Source organism: Rhinopithecus roxellana, chromosome 8 (genome assembly GCF_007565055.1).
Source record: "Rhinopithecus roxellana isolate Shanxi Qingling chromosome 8, ASM756505v1, whole genome shotgun sequence".
NCBI lineage: Eukaryota > Metazoa > Chordata > Mammalia > Primates > Cercopithecidae > Rhinopithecus > Rhinopithecus roxellana.
In genome coordinates this window covers 134,896,319-134,916,246 of record NC_044556.1, presented here as the reverse complement: position 1 = coordinate 134,916,246, position 19,928 = coordinate 134,896,319, and the positions used below count along the sequence as shown (strand labels likewise).

General features: G+C 39.8%; 1 protein-coding gene across 1 annotated transcript in view; it reads left to right on the top strand.

Annotated features, from left to right (window-relative positions):
• NIBAN1 (niban apoptosis regulator 1) overlaps window positions 1-19,928 on the top strand; it is a 178,423-nt gene that overhangs the window by 121,703 nt on the left and 36,792 nt on the right. The window contains exon 6 of the mRNA XM_010368956.2: window positions 15,230-15,345. Within this exon, the coding sequence (XP_010367258.2) occupies window positions 15,230-15,345 (116 nt within the window). The remainder of the gene's footprint in view (window positions 1-15,229; window positions 15,346-19,928) is intronic.

Below are 19,928 nucleotides of genomic sequence, written 5' to 3'. Positions count from 1 at the left end.
ACGAGTAAGGTAGCTTTTCTGGATAACTGGATGATTTTGTATATCACAATGCTTTTGTTAAACGGTAAATTAAGGAGTTTAGGAAGAACCTACTTTTTCAAAGAAAAAGAAAGGTGTAAGTTAATGATGTAATATTTCATAGTTTTGCTATAATCTTGTCATTGACCATGCAATGGCAAATTTGAATATTTTTCATTTGAATATTTTCACTATTTTCTTAGGTTAATTAGATATTCCATGTGATAAGCCCAGTGGAAATAACCATGAAATGAACTGTTATTCAGGGGAGTAGAGGGGAAATGAGGATGTCAAAGAGACCCTAGGCAAGTGCTGTCCAATAGAAATATAATGAAAGACACATGCCATTTAATATCTTCCAGTAGCTACATTGATGACTTTCTGCAGCCCAGAGAAAGATGAGTGAGAGAGAGAGAGAGAGAAAGAATGTTTAGTGGGAAGAAAAGGAGAAGGTAACCTTGAAGATGGAACTTTATTCAACCTAAGTTGAAGTACTATCATGGAAAGCACCAACCAAATGTCAGTTCAACTAACTGTACTTTCAGTTGATCATAGAATTACATTGTTTCATAGCTGAGAAAGCAGCCTTCCACTTGAAAAGAGAGATTAGGCCCAGAGAAGCAAAGTAACTCACCTCGAGTCACACAGGAGATGAGGCAGAAGTGGAAATAGTGGCCAGTTTTGATTCTCACTAGACACTGTGCTATGGCCTGAGGATACAGTGATAAATATGGCAGTCCTTGTCCATAAGGGCATTCTAGTGCAATGGGACACAAGTCCATCTGGATGTGGCACACACGCCATCACCTATGACACAAGCACACTTGTGTTGTCCCCTGATCATGCCCAGTTTTGGGCAAGCAGAGGATAGTAATACTACTTTCAAGGACATTTGTGACAAGCCTCAAAAGTGTTCCAGGCTGTAAGGATTTTCCCTCCATTCCTGAAAAGCAGAACATTTGAAGGTGGCAGTGGAGACCTCTTCTGAGTAAACCACACCAAACAATATCTTTCAGGAGAAGAAAAAAAAATGACCTCCTCAGTTGACATCACACTGGAAACTACTTGGTGTACTGAGTCAGAAGTTAGGCTTGAGCTCTGCCCATCCTGAGGGAGAGAGAGGCTCGCTTTGGTGTGAGTCTCCGCTCACTGAAGTTCTTTACAAACACCTTGGATTGGACCCCACGTGGTGGGACTGTGGCGCGTGCTGGGCTTTGGAAGCTGCCAGTGCTCACAGAAGCTCTCTGAGAGTCTAAGAGGCAAACTGCCCAGGACCATTTTGACTCTGGAAGGCAAATATAAACCATGGTCGTAAGAGGATTAGTTAAAAAAAAAAAAAAAAAAAAGTCATTAGATCAGCCTGTATCTTAAACTTTGAGCCACAAGTACAAAATCCCCCATAACTCACCTTTCATTTCTTATGCATTCCCTTTTCATCCTTCCCCATATTTTGCATTACTTAATCAGGATATATATGTAATTTATAATCCGGTTATTTTAAAAATTTTTGTAGAGATGGGGCCTCACTATGTTGCCCAGGCTAGTCTTGAACTCCTGGCTCAAACAATCCTCCTTGGCCTCCCAAAGTATTAAAATTACAGGCCTGAGCCATCATACTTGGCCTATAATCTGCTTTTGGCAATTAAAGTTATCCCCAAACGACTTCTCCATAATGTCATCATAATTATTATTTTAATTTGTGGAAAAGAAAAAAATATTTTAGTGACTGCCTAATATTCCATTCAGTAATCCCATCTTATCTTGTTTAAGCTTGTTGTTAGCTACGTTATTAAACAAGATGCTCCTTGAACTTTCCTGAAAATAATTGTAAATGCTTAGAGTTTTCACAATGAAATCACCTATTTACCCTAAGTGTAAAGCTGTGTTAAATGGATCCCTTAGTGAGACAACTCATGCTGATGATGCACAGGGTCCCAGGCGTTTGGCCACCCCAATGGGAAAATGCTTTCCTAGTGTCTTTTGGCTTAAAGCAATTATTCAAAATTGGTACACATTGTGGGCTCAGATAACCCAGAAATTAAAGAGAACTCTGTTGGCGGTACTGCTGCTTCTTGTAATAGGTCAGGAATGTAGACATTATTTTTATTGGTACATGACTACTGAAGTTCTATTTTTTAAAAAAAAAAATGATCTGGTCTGTAAAAGGACTAAATTATATACCACCTCTCCAAATCTAAGGAGAGGGCCATGAAATTACCTAATGTTCTCACCTTTCTGATCAGGGTGGGGTGGTGGGTTTGCAGGAGTCTGTGGCTGCCATCCCTCCTTCTTAGGAAGAAAATGGATCATGGGTCAGTTTAATTTCTTAGGTGTTTGGAAAAAGGTTACAAATAATGAAACTGAGATGTATTGTCCTAGATGAGGGTAAAATGCAGTAGTTAAAAGTTTTAGGTAAGGTTAGCTCCTTTTTGGAGCTGAATCTGCATGGGACTAGAAATTTATATTGTGCTTATTATTTTTATTCCTATTTTCCAACCTGATAAAATGAGTTATTTATTCATATGACCTTGGGCGATGACATAAACTTCTTCAATTTCAGTTTTTTCCATTTTCTACCAGAAATGATTACATCTGGCTTACCTGTCTCATGAGATTGCAGTGAGAATCAAATGAAATGTTGTAAACTGTAAAAGCCTCTGACAAGTTCAAGGTTGATGCTGTTATTAATCATTGGTAATGATGATGAGTAGAATATTCCCAGATAGCATCATCAGCCAGTGCTACACTCTATAGGTGTGTTAGGCTAGGATATGATGAGTGATGCCAATTAATGCCAGTGATTTGTTCTCTCATGTAAAGCTAGTCAAGTTATTTTACTGTCTGCCTTTACTTGTAGAAAGTGTGCTCTCACAGATGTTGGTAAGGCTAAGGCGTTCTGATTTCACAAGATGAAGGTAATCCATAGAATCAGTCAGACAGAATGTCCCTGGTATTTTTATATGCTACAGTGATAAATTATACCAAGACCCATTTGTCAACAGCCATTTCCAGAAATAAGAGAGAGTGTCATCAAAAATGAAGGACAAGTCGTGACTAAAGAAGCATCTTCCCTCTTTGTTTGAACACTCAAGCTTGCTTTAAATCGTATCTAAGTTGTGTGGTAAACTTGCCAGCAGAGAGTAAGCCACACAGATGCCCACAACGTCACTGAGAGGCACATGACCCAGTTTCTGTGGTCTGAGCTGAAAGATAACCCGGGTGTGTCATGGCCACAGCTGCCTGTAAAACATTATATGGTGGGCACTTTTTCAAATTCACATTTTTAAAGAGGGAATTAGGTGGTTTTCATTTGTTTTGCTTAGGTTTTGGGGTGTAATTTGTTTCTCCAGAGGTCATCTCAGCAGCATTTCCACAAATAATTATCAAGGGATTGGGAGATAGTTTTGCACTCACTGTCTTAGAATACAAATCTTCCCATACAAAGCCATATAGATTTGTCCAGGGAAGATAGGAAATAATTGATTGTGTCATGGTTCTGTTGGCCTGACTTTGCTCTGGTGGCTATGGCACGTGGGGTGATAGATTAACTCTTTCAGGCATATGGAAAGCATGTTCAATGAATCACAACTTCAGGGCACAGAGTATTTTGATGGTATTTGGAAAGATGCAAATATTCTCTCCCTTTTTTTGAGGGGGTGGTGTCTGATGACACCATCCATACTTTTTAGAAGAGACTGGAGTGTGGGTCATTTTCATATCTAAGGCTTTGAAAAAAAACTTACGGTAAAGAAACAGATCATTCATGCTAGGAAAAGAAAGCTATCACAGACAAGCTATAATCCACATATCCACTGAGTGCCAGAAAAGAGAAAATGAGATCAATTAGGGTTACACCTGGGGATTTTCATCCAGACAATGATGACTGCTTCCAAAGGGAGGAGGAGGGGTTCCACCATGGGTAGAGTTCTAGTTGCTTGGAATGGCCTCCTCATGAACACACTTGGTGTTGATTCCTTATCCACATATTTTTTGATAAAACTTCATTGTGGTACTATTTTTAACCATCACTTTGACTAAGTACAAGGGTTCATTTGTGTTAAGTGAGTGAAGAGTTGACAGAGTAGACCTTTTATAACCTGCTAAGGAGGGAACAAGGTCATCAAGACGCTAAGCATTCAAGAGCCATGGTCTTGTACTATCACCTTTGCTTCTGTGTAATTTTATTTTTTTCTCAAATGCGGTTTGTAAATCACCTGCAACAGAATTACCTGAAGAGCTTGTTTAAATACAGATTCCTAGATCCAATTCTAGGCCTGCTGAATCAGAATGCCTATGGCAAAACCAAGAATGGATTTTTTTTTTTTTTTTTTGAGACAGAGTTTCGCTCTTGTCACCCAGCTGCAATGGCGCGATCGTGCAATGGCACGATCTCGGCTCACTGCAACCTGTGCCTCCCGGGTTCAAGTGATTCTTCTGCCTCAGCTTCCAGAGTAGCTAGGATTGCAGGTGCCCGCCACCACACCTGGCTAGTTTTGTACTTTTATTAGAGACAGGATTTCACCATGTTGGCCAGGCTGGTCTCAAACTCCTGACCTCAGGTAATCCGCCTTCCTCAGCCTCCCAAAGTGCTGGGATTACAGGTGTGAGATACCAGGCCTGGCCTTACCACAAGTAATTCTGATGTTTGAGAACCACTCTCCTAATGCTGGGTAGAGGAGTGGTTTTCAAAGTGTGTTCCTGGACCTGTAGCATCAGCATCACCTCAGGAACTTCTTAGAAATGCAAATTCTTGGGCCCTGCCCCAGACCTATTGAATCAGAAACTCTGGGAGTGGGATCCAGTTATCTGTTTTAGCAAGCCTGCTAGGCGATGTTGATGCTCACCAAAATCTGAGAAGCACTGGGGTAGAGTACATAGAGTACATCAGTTCCCTTCAGTATCTCTTTACAACAGTAGGGAAGGCAGTCCTTGAGACAATGTGAATCATTTACAACCTGGGTTTGTTTGTAACCATGAAATTTCAAATTCAAAGGAACTTTATAGGAGATTAAAACACTAGAGATAGGAGATTAAAACACTAGAGAACCTACTCTAGTGTTTTAATCTCTTTCTTTTCCTCTCACGTTCCCTCCTTTCTTCCCTTCTTTGAACACTTAATAAGTACTATGTACTAGGGAGTAGGGATGCAGGGGTGAATATGAATGGCAGCACCCTATCCTCTTGGAGTTTACAGTCTTGGGGAAAGACATATCTCACATGATTACACTAATAACTGTAATATTATAACTGCTGTAAGTACAGTGATGGGGAGGCACATGGTGCCATGAGACTGTATAATAGAGATTTGAGCAAATCTGTGCACCTATTACAAGGTAACTCAGCCCAGATGGAGTACTTCCTTTCTAGGGGAACTTTTGACATCCTGTTGGAGCCTATTTGACTTTAAGATAAGCCCATATGTTAGAAATTTGCTCCTTATATTGAGTCAAAATCTGCCACAGTCTAGATGTCACAATCCTGGCTCTAGTATCTGAATCTCCATGAAATGAATCCAGTCCTCTGTTCCATTGAAGATCTTCATATAGATAAAGATCTCTTCCTTCTAGGTTTTTTCTTTCCAAGGCTGTGAGATTCCTCATTCACTTGGTCTTCTTCAGAAGTACTCTACTTTTTTCTTTATTTTAAAAAAATGTTTGTAAAATATTCTGGTGTCCAGCATGAGCTGGAGCCATGGAATGATGAGCTCAGAGGAGCATATCTCAGAATACATATGTGACCATTCTTGTCCCTGTTATAGCTAACATTTCTGAGGCTCAACCTTACATGCTTTGTGGACAATTGTATCACACCCCTGACTGACTTGCACCAAGCTTGCAACTAAATGAAACCCCAGGGTTTGGGGTTTTTTCTTTAAACTTGGTACCTTTATTCATTCAATTGATTCACCAATTTTTTATTTCATGCCTACTATGTATCAAGCACATATTGTTTACTTCTGTGGATGTGTTTTTGGACTTAAGTGCAAGATTCATTTATCCATATTGTACTTTATTTTGGATCCTGATTCTGTCATCCACTAAACTGTGAAGAACTTGAAGTTAAAAGCCATATTTTTTCAGCTTTGTATCCTCAGAGCCTAACTCAGTGCCTCATATGTAGTTGGTAAATAAAATTTAATAACTATAACACACACACACACACACACACACACTAACACTCTTTTCTAAGTGATTGAACATGTTTTAAGGCAATGCCCTTGAGATTTCCCTCTAGGATGTCAATAACCTCAGCCCTTTACCCAGCACCCATCGTTTGGGTGGTTTTAACTATTTGATTGTGTCTATTTGCATCATCAGCCGATCTAAATTTCTTTACTGTGCAAATCAAAATCATGCAAGATGTTATAGTTGCCTAGTTACAGGATGTCTCCAACAGCCTTCTAATCTACCAATCTAGTATGTCTATCTGAAGGAAATGAGGTTAGTCTGTCTTCACTCGTTCTAGTAGTCACCACTTCCTTTTCACTATTGACAAATAGTCTTTTAATACTTATTGACAAGTCAATAATTCAAGAGATGGACTGCCTTTAGCAGGACAAGGTAGGCAGTATTTTTCTTTGTGGCCAAAACTTTATCTCAGAACAATGTCTTTACTAGAAATACCTTTCTTCCATTTGTTTAAGGAGTGTTTTATATTCTCAGGGTGAGTTCTTGTATCTTTATACTTTCAACTAGAGCAACACCACTGTAACTCATCTGTGGGTCCCTGGATCTCCATGGGGTATACATTTTTTCTTGACATATTCCTCCTCTCCTTCTGATAGGGCTGTGTCCACTAACACGGATATGATTCGGTCAGTAGATTAATATTTTAGTACTATAGTTTATAAAACATAATTGAGAGAGCTCTGATAATTTACCAATTTCTTCTAAGTAATGGGGCTGGTTCCCATAAGAATTATCATTTATAATATGGTGATAAGCATTTGCTTAGGTTGGTCATGTATAAATGTGTTTTTAAATAAAAATTTAAACTTTTATTACCATTTCATTAGAATGAGCACCATTCGTTGTTGATTCCAGGGAAGTTTTGTCTTGTTTTATTTTTAGTAATCCCATATCACACTCCATGTGGCCCTCAGTCTGTTCATTTGTAAAATGAAAGATTTGGACTAAGTGATCTCTAATCTATGATCAAACTCTAGAATTATATTATTCTAAACTTTGATAAGGAAAGTCTCTTTTAAAATAACTTTAAAATTAAATGGGACAGGCCAGGTGTGGTGGCTTATGCCTGTAATCCCAGAACTTTAGGAGGCCAAGGCAGGTGGATCACCTAAGGTCAGGAGATCGAGATCAGCCTGGCCAACATGGCAAAACCCCGTCTATACTAAAAAATACAAAAATTAGCTGGGCGTGGTGGCGGGCACCTTTAATCCCAGCTACTCAGGAGGCTGAAGCAGGAGAATCACTTGAACCCAGGAGGTGGAGGTTGCAGTGAACCAAGATCGTGCCATTGCACTCCAGCCTGGGCAACAGGAGTGAAACTACGTCTCAAAAAAAAAAAAAAAAAAAAAAAAATTAAATGGAACAACACACACACACACACACACACAGGAGTGCATGTAAAACTGGTGAAATCTGAATAAAAATGTTGGACTGCAACAATGTCAATTTCATGGTTGTGGTATATTGTACTATAGGGTTGCAAGATGCTCCCTTTTGGGAAACCCGACTGAAGGGTGTATATAGGATATCTCTATATTATTTCTTATAACAGCATGTGAAAAATAAGAACTAGTAATTTGAGATAATCTCAAATTTGAGATCTTATTTGAGGTAATCTAAAATTATCTCAAGATAAAAAGTTTTTAAAAAATTACATGATAAAATGTTATAACAGGACTTTAGAGGTAAGTGGCCATTGCTTAACCACATGCTAGCTTAAAAAAACTATTTAGCCTTCCCAAAACTCCATTTTCTTGTCTTCTGTAAAGTGAGGATATTAATTCCTGCCTGATGGGACTGTTGGAAGGATTATATGAGACTGTGTGTGTGTAAGCATCTCACATGGTCCGTGCTCCATGGTAGGGACTCAATAAATGTTGATTACCTTCCCCTGTTCCCCTTCTTTGTTCTAGAAAGAAATTGGGGCACACAGCCTCACTGCATCTCCCATAGGAAAGATGACATCTGACCTGAAGTGAAAGACAGTTTAGAAGTGTAACTTAGTGAGATGAGCCCCATAGCAGCATAGTGAGTAATGCTGTTACATAACTTTCACAAATCACCCAGCAAATCAGCTCCCAGGGCTTGGCACAGTTTACTGATGAAACAAAATAACAAGGCAGCTTCCAAACCCAGCCTGAGTCCGGGAGTCCCAACACCACAGCCAGAGTCAGAATCTAGAATGACTCCACGGGCCCTGGAGCTTTGGTGTTTCAGTTGATTCAGATGTGTTATAAATCTATTTAACTGGAAAAAAACAAAAGCAGCTCCTCTCTGGCTGGCCCCATGAATAACTGTCCCCAAGAGGTCTAGAGAAGTTTTCCTTTCCTTGCAGAATCCTTAATCATGTCTACCAAATATGAGTTTTCCATGCAGCTGCGTGAATGAGGAAGTAGGGAGAGACTAAAGAGAATAGTGCATTCCTAGACAGTTCTTGGTCATGAGGATGTGATTGTTGCATGCATGGCCAAAATGTGTCTCCCCTGTATCTCCCCAAATGCTTATCGTTTCCCAGGGCTCTTTCCTCACTCCTGATCTGGTGAATGTTTTTCATCTGGTGAATGTTTTTTATCAATGAGTCGGCCAGAAATATAGAAGGCAAACTTACCAGGTTTTCAAATGATACTGTGGTATAAGAGAGTCAGGGGACAGAATCACAATTTTTAAATGATTTCAGCAGGTTTGGGGCTCTGGGTTGATCACAGTAAGTTGTAATGTAATAGGGATAATGTTAAAAATCTGTCCTTCGAAGTCAAAAGCAGAAATACAGGCTAGGAGAGGTTTATATTGGCAAGAGTTTTATATGAAAAACTCAAGAAAGACAGGAGTCAACAGTGTGATGTGGTTGTATTAAAAAAGAGGTTAGAGATAAGAAAAAAAAGTATCCTTTGACTTTGTATAATTTGCATCTGTCAGACAATACCCAGTCTATTGTATTCAGTTGTAGGGGCCAACTTTAAGGAAGATGTAGATACATTCGAATGGATCACTGAGGGAAAGAAGGAAAAGGGAAGGTCAAATTAAAAAGATTCAAAAGATATGCTGTTTAAAGAACAGTTGAAGAGAAATAAGGATATTCAGCTGATTACTGTTTTTTTCTCGGGTTACCGTATGGAAGAAGAGTAAACTTGTCTATTTTGCTCTGAAAGGGAGAAATGAGATTAATGGGAGAGAGTCCATGGAAACAGACTTTGGCTCAATAGAAGGAAATTTTGGAGCAGTTCAGTGACGGAAAGAACTATTTTCATTAAATTGTGAGCTTGCTGTCACTGGAAATAATCAAGCTGGGGCCAAACGAGTGTATGTCTGGGATTCTGAAGGATCCCAACATTGAATGAGAGCTTGGGGTAGGTGACCTTGAAGATCACTTCCAACTCTCATAGTCTGTTATTTAAATTAGCATGAATGCCAGGGCCACTTACAACATGCCAAAGCCACTTTTTCAACTTTTGGCTCTGCTTCTGACCAGCTGTGTGACCTTCAGCTAGGAAATTAACCATTTCTTTTTCCAGTTTCCTCATCCATTAAATGAGAGAGCTGAATGTAGTGATATCTAAGTTACTCCCCAGCACTTTTATCTCCTCAGGCTTTCTCATAATTATAGCATGCTGGAAGAGTAGAGTTTGGGCTGATAGCTGCTATTTGTTTCTAAGTTGGCTTGCCAGGAGACTGCTTAAAAGCCAAAAACCATTGTTGATTCTGAGGACCACGGAACAAAACTCTCAATTTGCTTATTGGCAGGAGAGTAGGTGATTGTGAACCTGGAATTTGTTCCCATGAGATCTGTGGCAGGAAGTTCATCAAATATCTGCTAATCTGGTTTCTCTTGAACACCTGTACATTCTGACTGAGTTCAGCAATGCCTTTGCAAACAACTTAGAAAAAAATGAAGTTTATATTACCATTGCAGTACAGTGTTATCTTTTACAAAGCAAACCTTTGTCGTTTATTTGCTTAATGATCTTTTAGTTGCTATTGACCTGTGCTTATAATCTTAAGAACAAATGTATATAAAGCAACTTACTATGTGGCAGATTTGTTCTAAAAGTTTTACATATATTAATTTAACAGTTTACTAGCTGAAAATACAATGATGAATCAGTAGATTAGATCTTTTTTCCTTTATGGAAAGGAAGTATTTAAAATCTAGTTTAAGTCTGCCTGAATGGTAGAGTCCAGAATTCAGATCCAGGCCCTCATTCTCTGAGGCTTCGTTGTTAGATGACTATAATTTCTCTTGTGGCTCATTTGATTATTAATACTTTTCTTCTCTTCTGTATTAAGGTATCTCACTTCTACCACTATTACATTCGAGCTCTCCTTCTGGTTCCTTCTTTGACTTCTGTCGACATCCACATCTCCAAATCCCATTTCTTCAGTTACTTTTTCCAAAGATCTTTGAAAATGCAACCATCAGTGGAAGTGCCATTGTTTGCTTTGATATAGATACAGAAGGTAATGGACAAGATTTCAAGTGCCTTCTGCAGCTACTGAGGTCAGTAGAGGAGGAAATATGTAAATGTATGCTTCTTATAAGGACATGAAGAATTTAAAAGTTCATTCCCTGGCTTGTGGATCTGGCCATATTCACTTCGTCCAGACACAGTACCATATTTTCTTCCATCTCTTTGTTTTCTTAGGTTGGAAATGAAAACAGCTGTTAAAAATAAGAGCACATGAGTCAGTCTTGAATCCCAATGTAGTAATTACAGTTTCCATCTCAGTTGGTAAAGTCCCTCCCAGTGTACTAAGTCCCATATCACAATCCCCTTGTGGGGAGAACGCTGCCAATGGTATTGTCCATTTTATAGCAAGACTTTAATTTTTGTTTTCCAAACCTCTAAGATTAAACATTAAAATACTTGCGAAGTCAAGAAAAATAACAAGGAAAAAATACTTCGATTTAAAAACTTGATTCTTCGTATCTCAAAATAATAAGAGATATTTATGACAAACCCACAGCCAATATCATACTGAATGGGCAAAAACTGGAAGCCTTCCCTTTGAAAACTGACACAAGACAGGGATGCCCTCTCTCACCACTCCTATTCAACATAGTGTTGGAAGTTCTGGCCAGGGCAATCAGGCAAGAGAAAGAAATAAAGGATATTCAATTAGGAAAAGAGGAAGTCAAATTGTCCCTGTTTGCAGATGACATGATTGTATATTTAGAAAACCCCATCGTCTCAGCCCAAAATCTCCTTAAGCTGATAAGCAACTTCAGCAAAGTCTCAGGATACAAAATCAATGTGCAAAAATCACAAGCATTCCTATACACTAATAACAGACAAACAGAGAGCCAAATCATGAGTGAACTCCCATTCACAATTGCTACAAAGAAAATAAAATACCTAGGAATCCAACTTACAAGGGATGTGAAGGACCTCTTTAAGGAGAACTACAAACTACTGCTCAATGAAATAAAGGAGGACGCAAACAAATGGAAGAACATCCCATGCTCATGGATAGGAAGAATCGATATCATGAAAATGGCCATACTGCCCAAGGTAATTTATAGATTCAATGCCATCTCCATCAAGCTACCAATAACTTTCTTCACAGAATTGGAAAAGAAACTACTTTAAAGTTCATATGGAACCAAAAATGAGCCCGCATTGCCAAAACAATCCTAAGCAAAAAAAACAAAGCTGGAGGCATCAGGCTACCTGACTTCAAACTATACTACAAGGCTACAGTAACCAAAACAGCATGGTACTGGTACCAAAACAGAGATATAGACCAATGGAACAGAACAGATGCCTCAGGAAATAACACCACACATCTACAACCGTCTTATCTTTGGCAAACCTGACAAAAACAAGAAATGGGGAAAAGATTCCCTATTTAATAAATGGTGCTGGGAAAACTGGCTAGCCATATGTAGAAAGCTGAAACTGGATCCCTTCCTTATACCTTATACAAAAATTAATTCAAGATGGATTAAAGACTTTAATGTTAGACCTAAAACCATAAAAACCCTAGAAGAAAACATAGGCAATACTATTCAGGACAAAGACTTCATGACTAAAACACCAAAAGCAATGGCAACAAAAGCCAAAATAGACAAATGGGACCTAATTAAACTAAAGAGCTTCTGCACAGCAAAAGAAACCACCATCAGAATGAACAGGCAACCTACAGAATGGGAGAAAATTTTTGCAATCTACCCATCTGACAAAGGGCTAATATCCAGAATCTACAAATAACTTAAACTAATTTACAAGAAGAAAACAACCCCATCAAAAAGTGGGCAAAGGATATGAACAGACACTTCTCAAAAGAAAACATTTATGCATCCAACAGACACATGAAAAAATGCTCATCACCGGTCATCAGAGAAATGCAATCACAACCACAACGAGATAGCATCTCATACCAGTTAGAATGGCAATCACTAAAAAGTTAGGAAACAACAGGTGCTGGAGAGGATGTGGAGAAATAGAAGTGCTTTTACACTGTTGTTGGGAGTATAAACTAGTCAACCATTGTGAAAGACAGTGTGGTGATTCCTCAAGGATCTAGCACTAGAAATACCATTTGATGCAGTGATCCCATTACTGGGTATATACCCAAAGAATTATAAATCATGTTACTATAAAGACACATGCATAGATATGTTTATTGTGGCACTATTCACAATAGCAAAGACTTGGAACCAACCCAAATGTCCATCAATGATAGACTGGATTAAGAAAATGTGGCACATATACACCATGGAATACTATGCAGCCATAAAAAAGGATGAGTTCATGTCCTTTGCAGGGACACGGATGAAGCTGGAAACCATCATTCTGAGCAAACACAAGGACAGAAAACCAAACACTGCATGTTCTCACTCATAGGTGGGAATTGAACAATGAGAACACTTGGACACAGGGTGGGGAATGTCACACATGGGGACCTGTCATTGAGTGAGGGTCAGGGGGAGGGATAGCATTAGGAGAAATACCTAATGTAAATGATGAATTAATGGGTGCAGCAAACCAGCATGGCACATGTATACCTATGTAACACACATGCGTGTTGTGCACATGTACCCTAGTACTTAAAGTATAATTTAAAAAAAGAAAAAGAAAAAGTAAAAAAAAAAAAAAAAGAAAAGCACATGGGACGGGGAAAAAATTAAAAAAAAAAACCAAAACTTGATTCTTGAAACATGCTCTTTTTTCAAAACTTAATTTAGATTTTGACCAAATCTCTATGTTACTATTGGAAATATCAGTTACTGTTCCACATTCTTTTCTTCTCTTTTTTTTTTTTTTTTTTTTTTTTTGGAGACAGGGTCTCTATTGCCCTGGGTAGGGTGCAATTGTGCAATCATAGCTCACTGCAGCCTCAAACTCCTGGGTTCAAGTGATCCTTCTGCCTCAGCCTCCTGAGTGGCTGGGACTATGGGCATGTGCCACTGTGATCAGCTAATTTTTTTTGTAGACATGTGGTCTCACTATGTTGCCCAGACTCGTCTTGAAATCCTGGCATCAAGTGATCATCCGTCCTTGGCCTCCCAAAGTGTTGGAATTACAGGTGTGAGCCACCACCATGCCTGGCCACTGTTCCACATTTTTTAAAATGGAACTTCAGATGGACTTCATGGTATCCTCACTGTGAATAGTTTTCTTGAGCTCTTGTGGAGGCTAAGCCTTGAATTGTTTTCTCTTTTCTCAGTTCCTGAGGTTTATGATCTAGTAAGCCAATCTCAAATGAGTCATCTACCACCTATTCATTGATTGTTACCTTTGAGAGCAGATTGATCCTCTTTTAGTTCCTTTTAGTAATGAGAGCAGATTGATCCTCTTTTAGTCCCCATATCAACAATTTAGACTTTTACTGAATAATCCCACTGTCTAAAGCTGTGATGGTTCCTCCTCACCCCTCAAATCAGCTGCCTGCAAATCACTAATCTAATGTTGCTCTATAAATGTGCTACTGGCAGGAGAGCTTTGTGCCTTATAGGAGGAGAGTCAGGGAACTTGGCCTTTTCACTCACTTCACTTTCCCCATTTTATTTCCCCTTTCTAAGGCTTGATTATTTATTATTTGATTAGATTATTTCTGAAGTTCATTTCCCCATGAAGATTTCTATAATTTTGTTATCATTGTGTCCCCCAAGAGCCAATTTTATGTGCTGGAAATGAAGACACTGCATGCCTAGCATGGCTTATGGAACTCTGAGAAGGCTATTCAGCCCCAGCTCCCTCTACCACACCTTAAGTTCCACCATTAGATGTTCATTCCTTGTGGTAGGATAGTACCTCTCAGATATGACACCATTTAAAATCTAGTATGTTTAGAAGGGCAAACCCATAAAACTAGTATGTGAGACAATATAGTATCATGGTTAGAGGCAAGCTCTGAGGTCAGACTACCTTTCACACCTGGACTGTGCCACTCACTAGCTATATGATCTAGGCAATTAATTCATCTTTGTGTGCCTCAGTCTCCTCATCTGTAAAATGAGGATAATAATACTCTCCTGGAGGGTTTTTGTGAGGTCTCAATGAAATCTGTAAAGTGCTTAGATGAACATTGTCCTGCTTTGTGTTAGCAATTACTATCTTCATTTGCATATATTTCCATGTTGTGTTGATGCATATTGTATTGAAAGCTGATACTGAGTCACAGAGAAATTGTTTTCTTGGGAAACTGGAAGGAGATACTTTGAACACAAGAGGCACTGTTAAGGGACGGCCTGTGTCACAGCTGGTAGCGTAAAGTCGCTGGGTGCCTGCGGGTGGATAGAGAAGCATGTATAAGAGACAGTAAGGGAGATGGGCCTCCTTCTAGTCCTAATCAGTATGCTCAGTAACTGATAGAATGTATCAGCTAGGACAATGAACAAGTAATGTGATGTACACCTGCAAATTAACTTTGAATTCAGTACTTGCTTACCTTTCTCTGTGTCTCATAATTCTATGCCTTGTCATTTTCAGATAATGCTAGGTCTCTGAGCCATTACACTTGAGGAGCTATGGGGAAATGTAGAGTGTTTTACCTTGCTGAATGTCCTTCCTTCTTTTCTTTAGATTACATGAAGCAGATGACATTTGAAGCCCAAGCCTTTTTAGAAGCTGTGCAATTCTTCCGACAGGAGAAAGGTCACTATGGTTCCTGGGAAATGATCACTGGGGATGAAATCCAGGTAACATGGGGCTAAAATTTTGGATTCTCTCTATGTTTGGGTATTTGGTTGATAGGAAGTCAGGGTCATTTTGTTAAACAATCAAACAAAAAAGTTGCAAGTATGGAAGATGTGGTTCCACAGGCCATCTCTCTTATGTCTGGAAGCATTGGTCAGGAAACTACCAGGCACCCCTGCAAAGACCACCAGACTGGGCATGAAATAGGGCAGCCAGAAACATGGCAACTACAGTGGAAAGAGCTGCCCCCACTGTTTTCTATGAAAATAATTACTCTTTTAAATTACCTCATGCTTCCAGACTAGAATCAAGTGTGAGTAGCGAGCAGTAGTGCAAAGTGCATGACAGGGCTTTAGCTAGGGTTAGCAAACTTGGACTTAAGTCATGCCAACTTATTTAACCTCTTTTAGTCTCAGATTACTCCTCTGGAAAAATTAAGAATAGTAATGTTTACCTTGCCTTGTGAAGTGCAGTTAGAGAAGTATTTGGCAAGCAGCTGTATTTATTGAATTATATGTAAACGAAGTAATGAAAAAAAACAAATTCAAAAAGCATTAGACAGTTTTCCATATATTGCATTTATCTTTTCTAGTTTTCTGTGCCCTGTAGTACATTATAATTTCTCATGATCCTGACTAGATGTCAGTCATGGCCTAAGCACTTCAGTGGGTTTCGTACGAGGGACGGTATTATAAATCTCCAAAGGAAACTGCTTTGTGATATGACCCCAGCCTCCATGATGACACCAGTCACATGGCTGCTTCAGCCAAGAACAGGAGGCTGGGTATGGGCATATTTACATAAAGTAACATGGTATTTCAGAATGCTACTTTTTTTTTTTTGAGAGGAGTCTTACTCTGTCGCCCAGGCTGGAGTACAGTGGCGCAATCTCGACTTATTGCAACCTCCGCCTCCTGAGTTCAAGCAATTCTTCTGCCTCAGCCTCCTGAGTAGCTGGGACTACAGATGCATGCCACCACTCCAGCTAATTTTTGTGTTTTTAGTAGAGACAGGGTTTTACCATATTGGTCAGGTTGGTCTTGAACTCCTGACCTCGTGATCCACCTGCCTCAGGCTCCCAAAGTGCTGGGATTATAGGCGTGAGCCACCGTGCCCGGCCCCACTAATTTTTTTTTCCACATCTCCTAGGGTACCTCTTTTGGGAGCTAGTGAAATTCATTATTAGAGAACAATATTTGGAGGATGCTGAATGGTGCCTTGACTCTGTGTGGTCATTAAACATCTAATGCTGAAAACTCATGAGGGAGCTCTTCTTTATTGTTTCACCATATGAGAACATGTGTTTACCATTAGAATCTTCTCTTTCTCTCTTTTTTTTTTCTTTCTGGTAGATTCTAAACTCATCTATTTCCCAACCTGAGACTTGCTTCTTCCAGAATTTTAAACAAGTCTTGAGTTTTGATATTTTGGGGAAGCACAGCCATTCATAAGTCTGAGAGAACCAAATAGTTGTGTACTTATGCCATAAAGAAAAACAGAAGTGTCAGAAGGGGAGGCTGAAGCATTTGACACTGGCTGGCCTGCCATGTAAGCCAACATAGTTAATAGATAGACGAGTAGTCAAATGCCTTTGCGTGATACTTGATAATGTTTGAAACCTAACGGTGTTTGTCTTGCCAATCTTATGAGATGGGTAGGGCAGTTATTATTATTATTTCAATTTTGTAAATGAGAAAACTGAGGGAAGCATATAACAGCGAAGTGACTTGCCTAGTCTCATTCATTCAACTACTATTTACTGAGCGCTGACTCTATGTCAGGCAATGTGCTGGGGGCTAGTGACCCAAAGATAGACAAGACAGAATGGTCCTGGCCCTGTGGAGCTGATAGTTTCAGGGTTACATGCTAAGTGGACAAATGGCAAAGGCAATGATGGCTTCTGCTCCTGGCCCAGTGAAAGACCAACACCAGCCATGGGAATATACTAAGTTACACATTTGTTTTTCAATAGCTCCTTGAGTTCAGCTATGCCACTTGCTTCATTTTTTTCTTTCACTTGAAAACGTATGTGAACTTACATTCCTCCATGATGCCATTGAAAATAGGTATTTAGGCCAGGCGCAATGGCTCACGCCTGTAATCCCAGTACTTTGGGAGGCCAAGGTGGGCAGATCACAAGGCCAGGAGTTCAAGACCAGTCTGGCTGACACAGTGAAACCCTGTCTCTACTAAAAATACAAAAAAATTAGCTAGGTGTGGTGGCAGATGCCTGTAATCCCAGTTACTTGGGAGGCTGAGGCAAGGAGAATTGCTTAAACCTGGGAGGCAGAGGTTGCAGTGAGCTGAGACCGTGCCACTGCACTCCAGCCCAGGTGACAGTATAAGATTCCATCTCAAAAAAAAAAAAAAAAAAAAAAGGGAAAAAAAGAATATAGGCATTTAATAAATCCTTTCTGGGAGTTGAGTTTGAGTTTGTTTTGGCTTTCGACTGATTGGGTGCTAAGTGGTGTAAGTTGGAAGAGACAGAAATGACTCATCCCTTGCCATCATGGTGAGACAAGACACAATAGAAAGCATGCAGAAGACAAGGCACATATGTGTGTGGGTATATGTATATGAGTCTCTATATAGATGGAGATTGTAAAGCATTTGTGCAAGTGGTCATAGTAAGCTCCTAGTTTTGCAGGATAAAAAACATTTTAAATGGGAAAGTGAAACAAAACAAAAAAAAAAGCAGAAAAGAGATCAGAAATCACTGGAGTTATCAAGTGTCCCAGTAAGAAGTTTCACAGGGGCTGGGTGTGGTGGCTCATACCTGTAATCTCAGCACTTTGCAAGGCCAAGGTGGGAAGACTACTTGAATCCAGGAGTTCAAGATTAGCCTGGGCAACATAGCAAGACCCTATCTCTTCAAAAAGTTTTCTAAAAGTTAGCTGGGAGCGGTGGTATGTGCAGGTAGTCCCAGCTACTTGAGAAACTAAGACAGTAGGATCATTTGAGCCCATGAGTTCAAGGATGCAGTGAGCTGTCATTTGTGCCACTGCACTGGGCAACAGAGTGAGACCCTGTCTCAAAAAAAAAAAAGTGGTTTTGCTCCTCCCAGAATTTAAGTCTTTTGGTAGAATGACAGACTCATAAAATGTGAATGCTGGAGGGGCATTTCAGGATTATTTGTCCAGCAACCTCCAGGTGAGAAAAAGAACATTCAGAACAGTTGGCTGAATTCAGAAAGCTAGTCTGCTACAGAAATGCATTTTAAACCAGCTTGGAGAAGCTGGTAAAAGGAAATGGCCTCTAAAGCTTACTGTGTGGGGCCAGGTAAGGATTATGGTTCCCCACAGACTCTAAGACTTGGTGCATAACAGTAAAGCAGTGTCTAGCCTAAGACTCATGGAAAAAAGAGGCCAGGGGGCCAGAGAAGCTACCAAGTGGTTAAAGAAAATGGCATAGCATAAGTGAGTTTGAGAAAATGACATCTTTTGTTTAAAGCACTGGGTTTATTTGCATTTTTTCTTCCTGACTGCTAAGACCTTAATCATAACCCTGTCCTGAACCCCTCTACCCTAGGGGCCTGCATTCAGACTCTCAGCCTTGTTCCATTACCTTCGTAGTAATGACTCACACAGCAAGTATGGAAGGCCCTCATGGCGATGGTTATTTTAGGCAAGTGTCCAGGCAGAGCAACTATCTCAGAATAACTTGCCTGGCAGACTGTTAAGGTGAAAATATTTGTATGCCAGTAAAAACATCAACATATTTTCTACTTGTCAATATAAATTTATCAAATGAGATCATGAGGGAAAAGGCTTTGCAACTGTAAAGTATCTCTAGTTATGTTATATATTTATTATTTGCTTTTAAAATACCAAGATGGGCTAGAGAACAGCTCATAATTCCCACAGAACAGTTTCAAGACAAAAAAAAAAAAAAAAAAAACTACTCACATTTTTTAGGCCTTGTCCATATGCTCCAGAGTTGTCTTTTGCTGAAAGATCTTAAGTGTGACTCCTTTTGAGTGGATTCTTTCACCCATGGCCACTCAGTAACACAAGGGGCCTGAGCCAGCAGCCTGATGAGACGGCGGGGCTTGCTTCAGGAAGGAGGGTGGTCTCCCCAGACCTCACACCTTCCTGACAGCTCAGCGTCTGAAAGGAGGCGCTGTGGTGTGGCCTTCAAGGGGTGATCCCAGGTTTGTTAGTTTTGATCAACCTAGTGATATGCTTAGTTTCTTATAGGAGTAATAGAATTTTTAAATCTCCAAGTCCCAGTAGTTAAGTATACAAAACACTCCCCTTGCCACCACCCCCCATTAAAAAAAAAAAAAAAACTGAAGTGGTATTTTTAGGTCACTTATGTTAAAATTCAGAGGATACTGTTCTGAGGGGAGGAGCTAGGGAATTCTTTCATTAGTACAATTTATTTATTAGACTAGCTACTTTCTCTAGAAAAGCCCAAGAGCTTAGGACTCTGCTCGTGGAAGGCAAACCATGGTAGGGAATGCCAGAGTGGGCTCTGGGGAGGTGACAGGCAGCACTCGATCAGGGCAGGGTGGGGCTGAAGGTTGGAGGATGAGGATGGTTGTTGGGATGAGATGCACTTGAGCTTCAGCACCCACAGGCTCTGC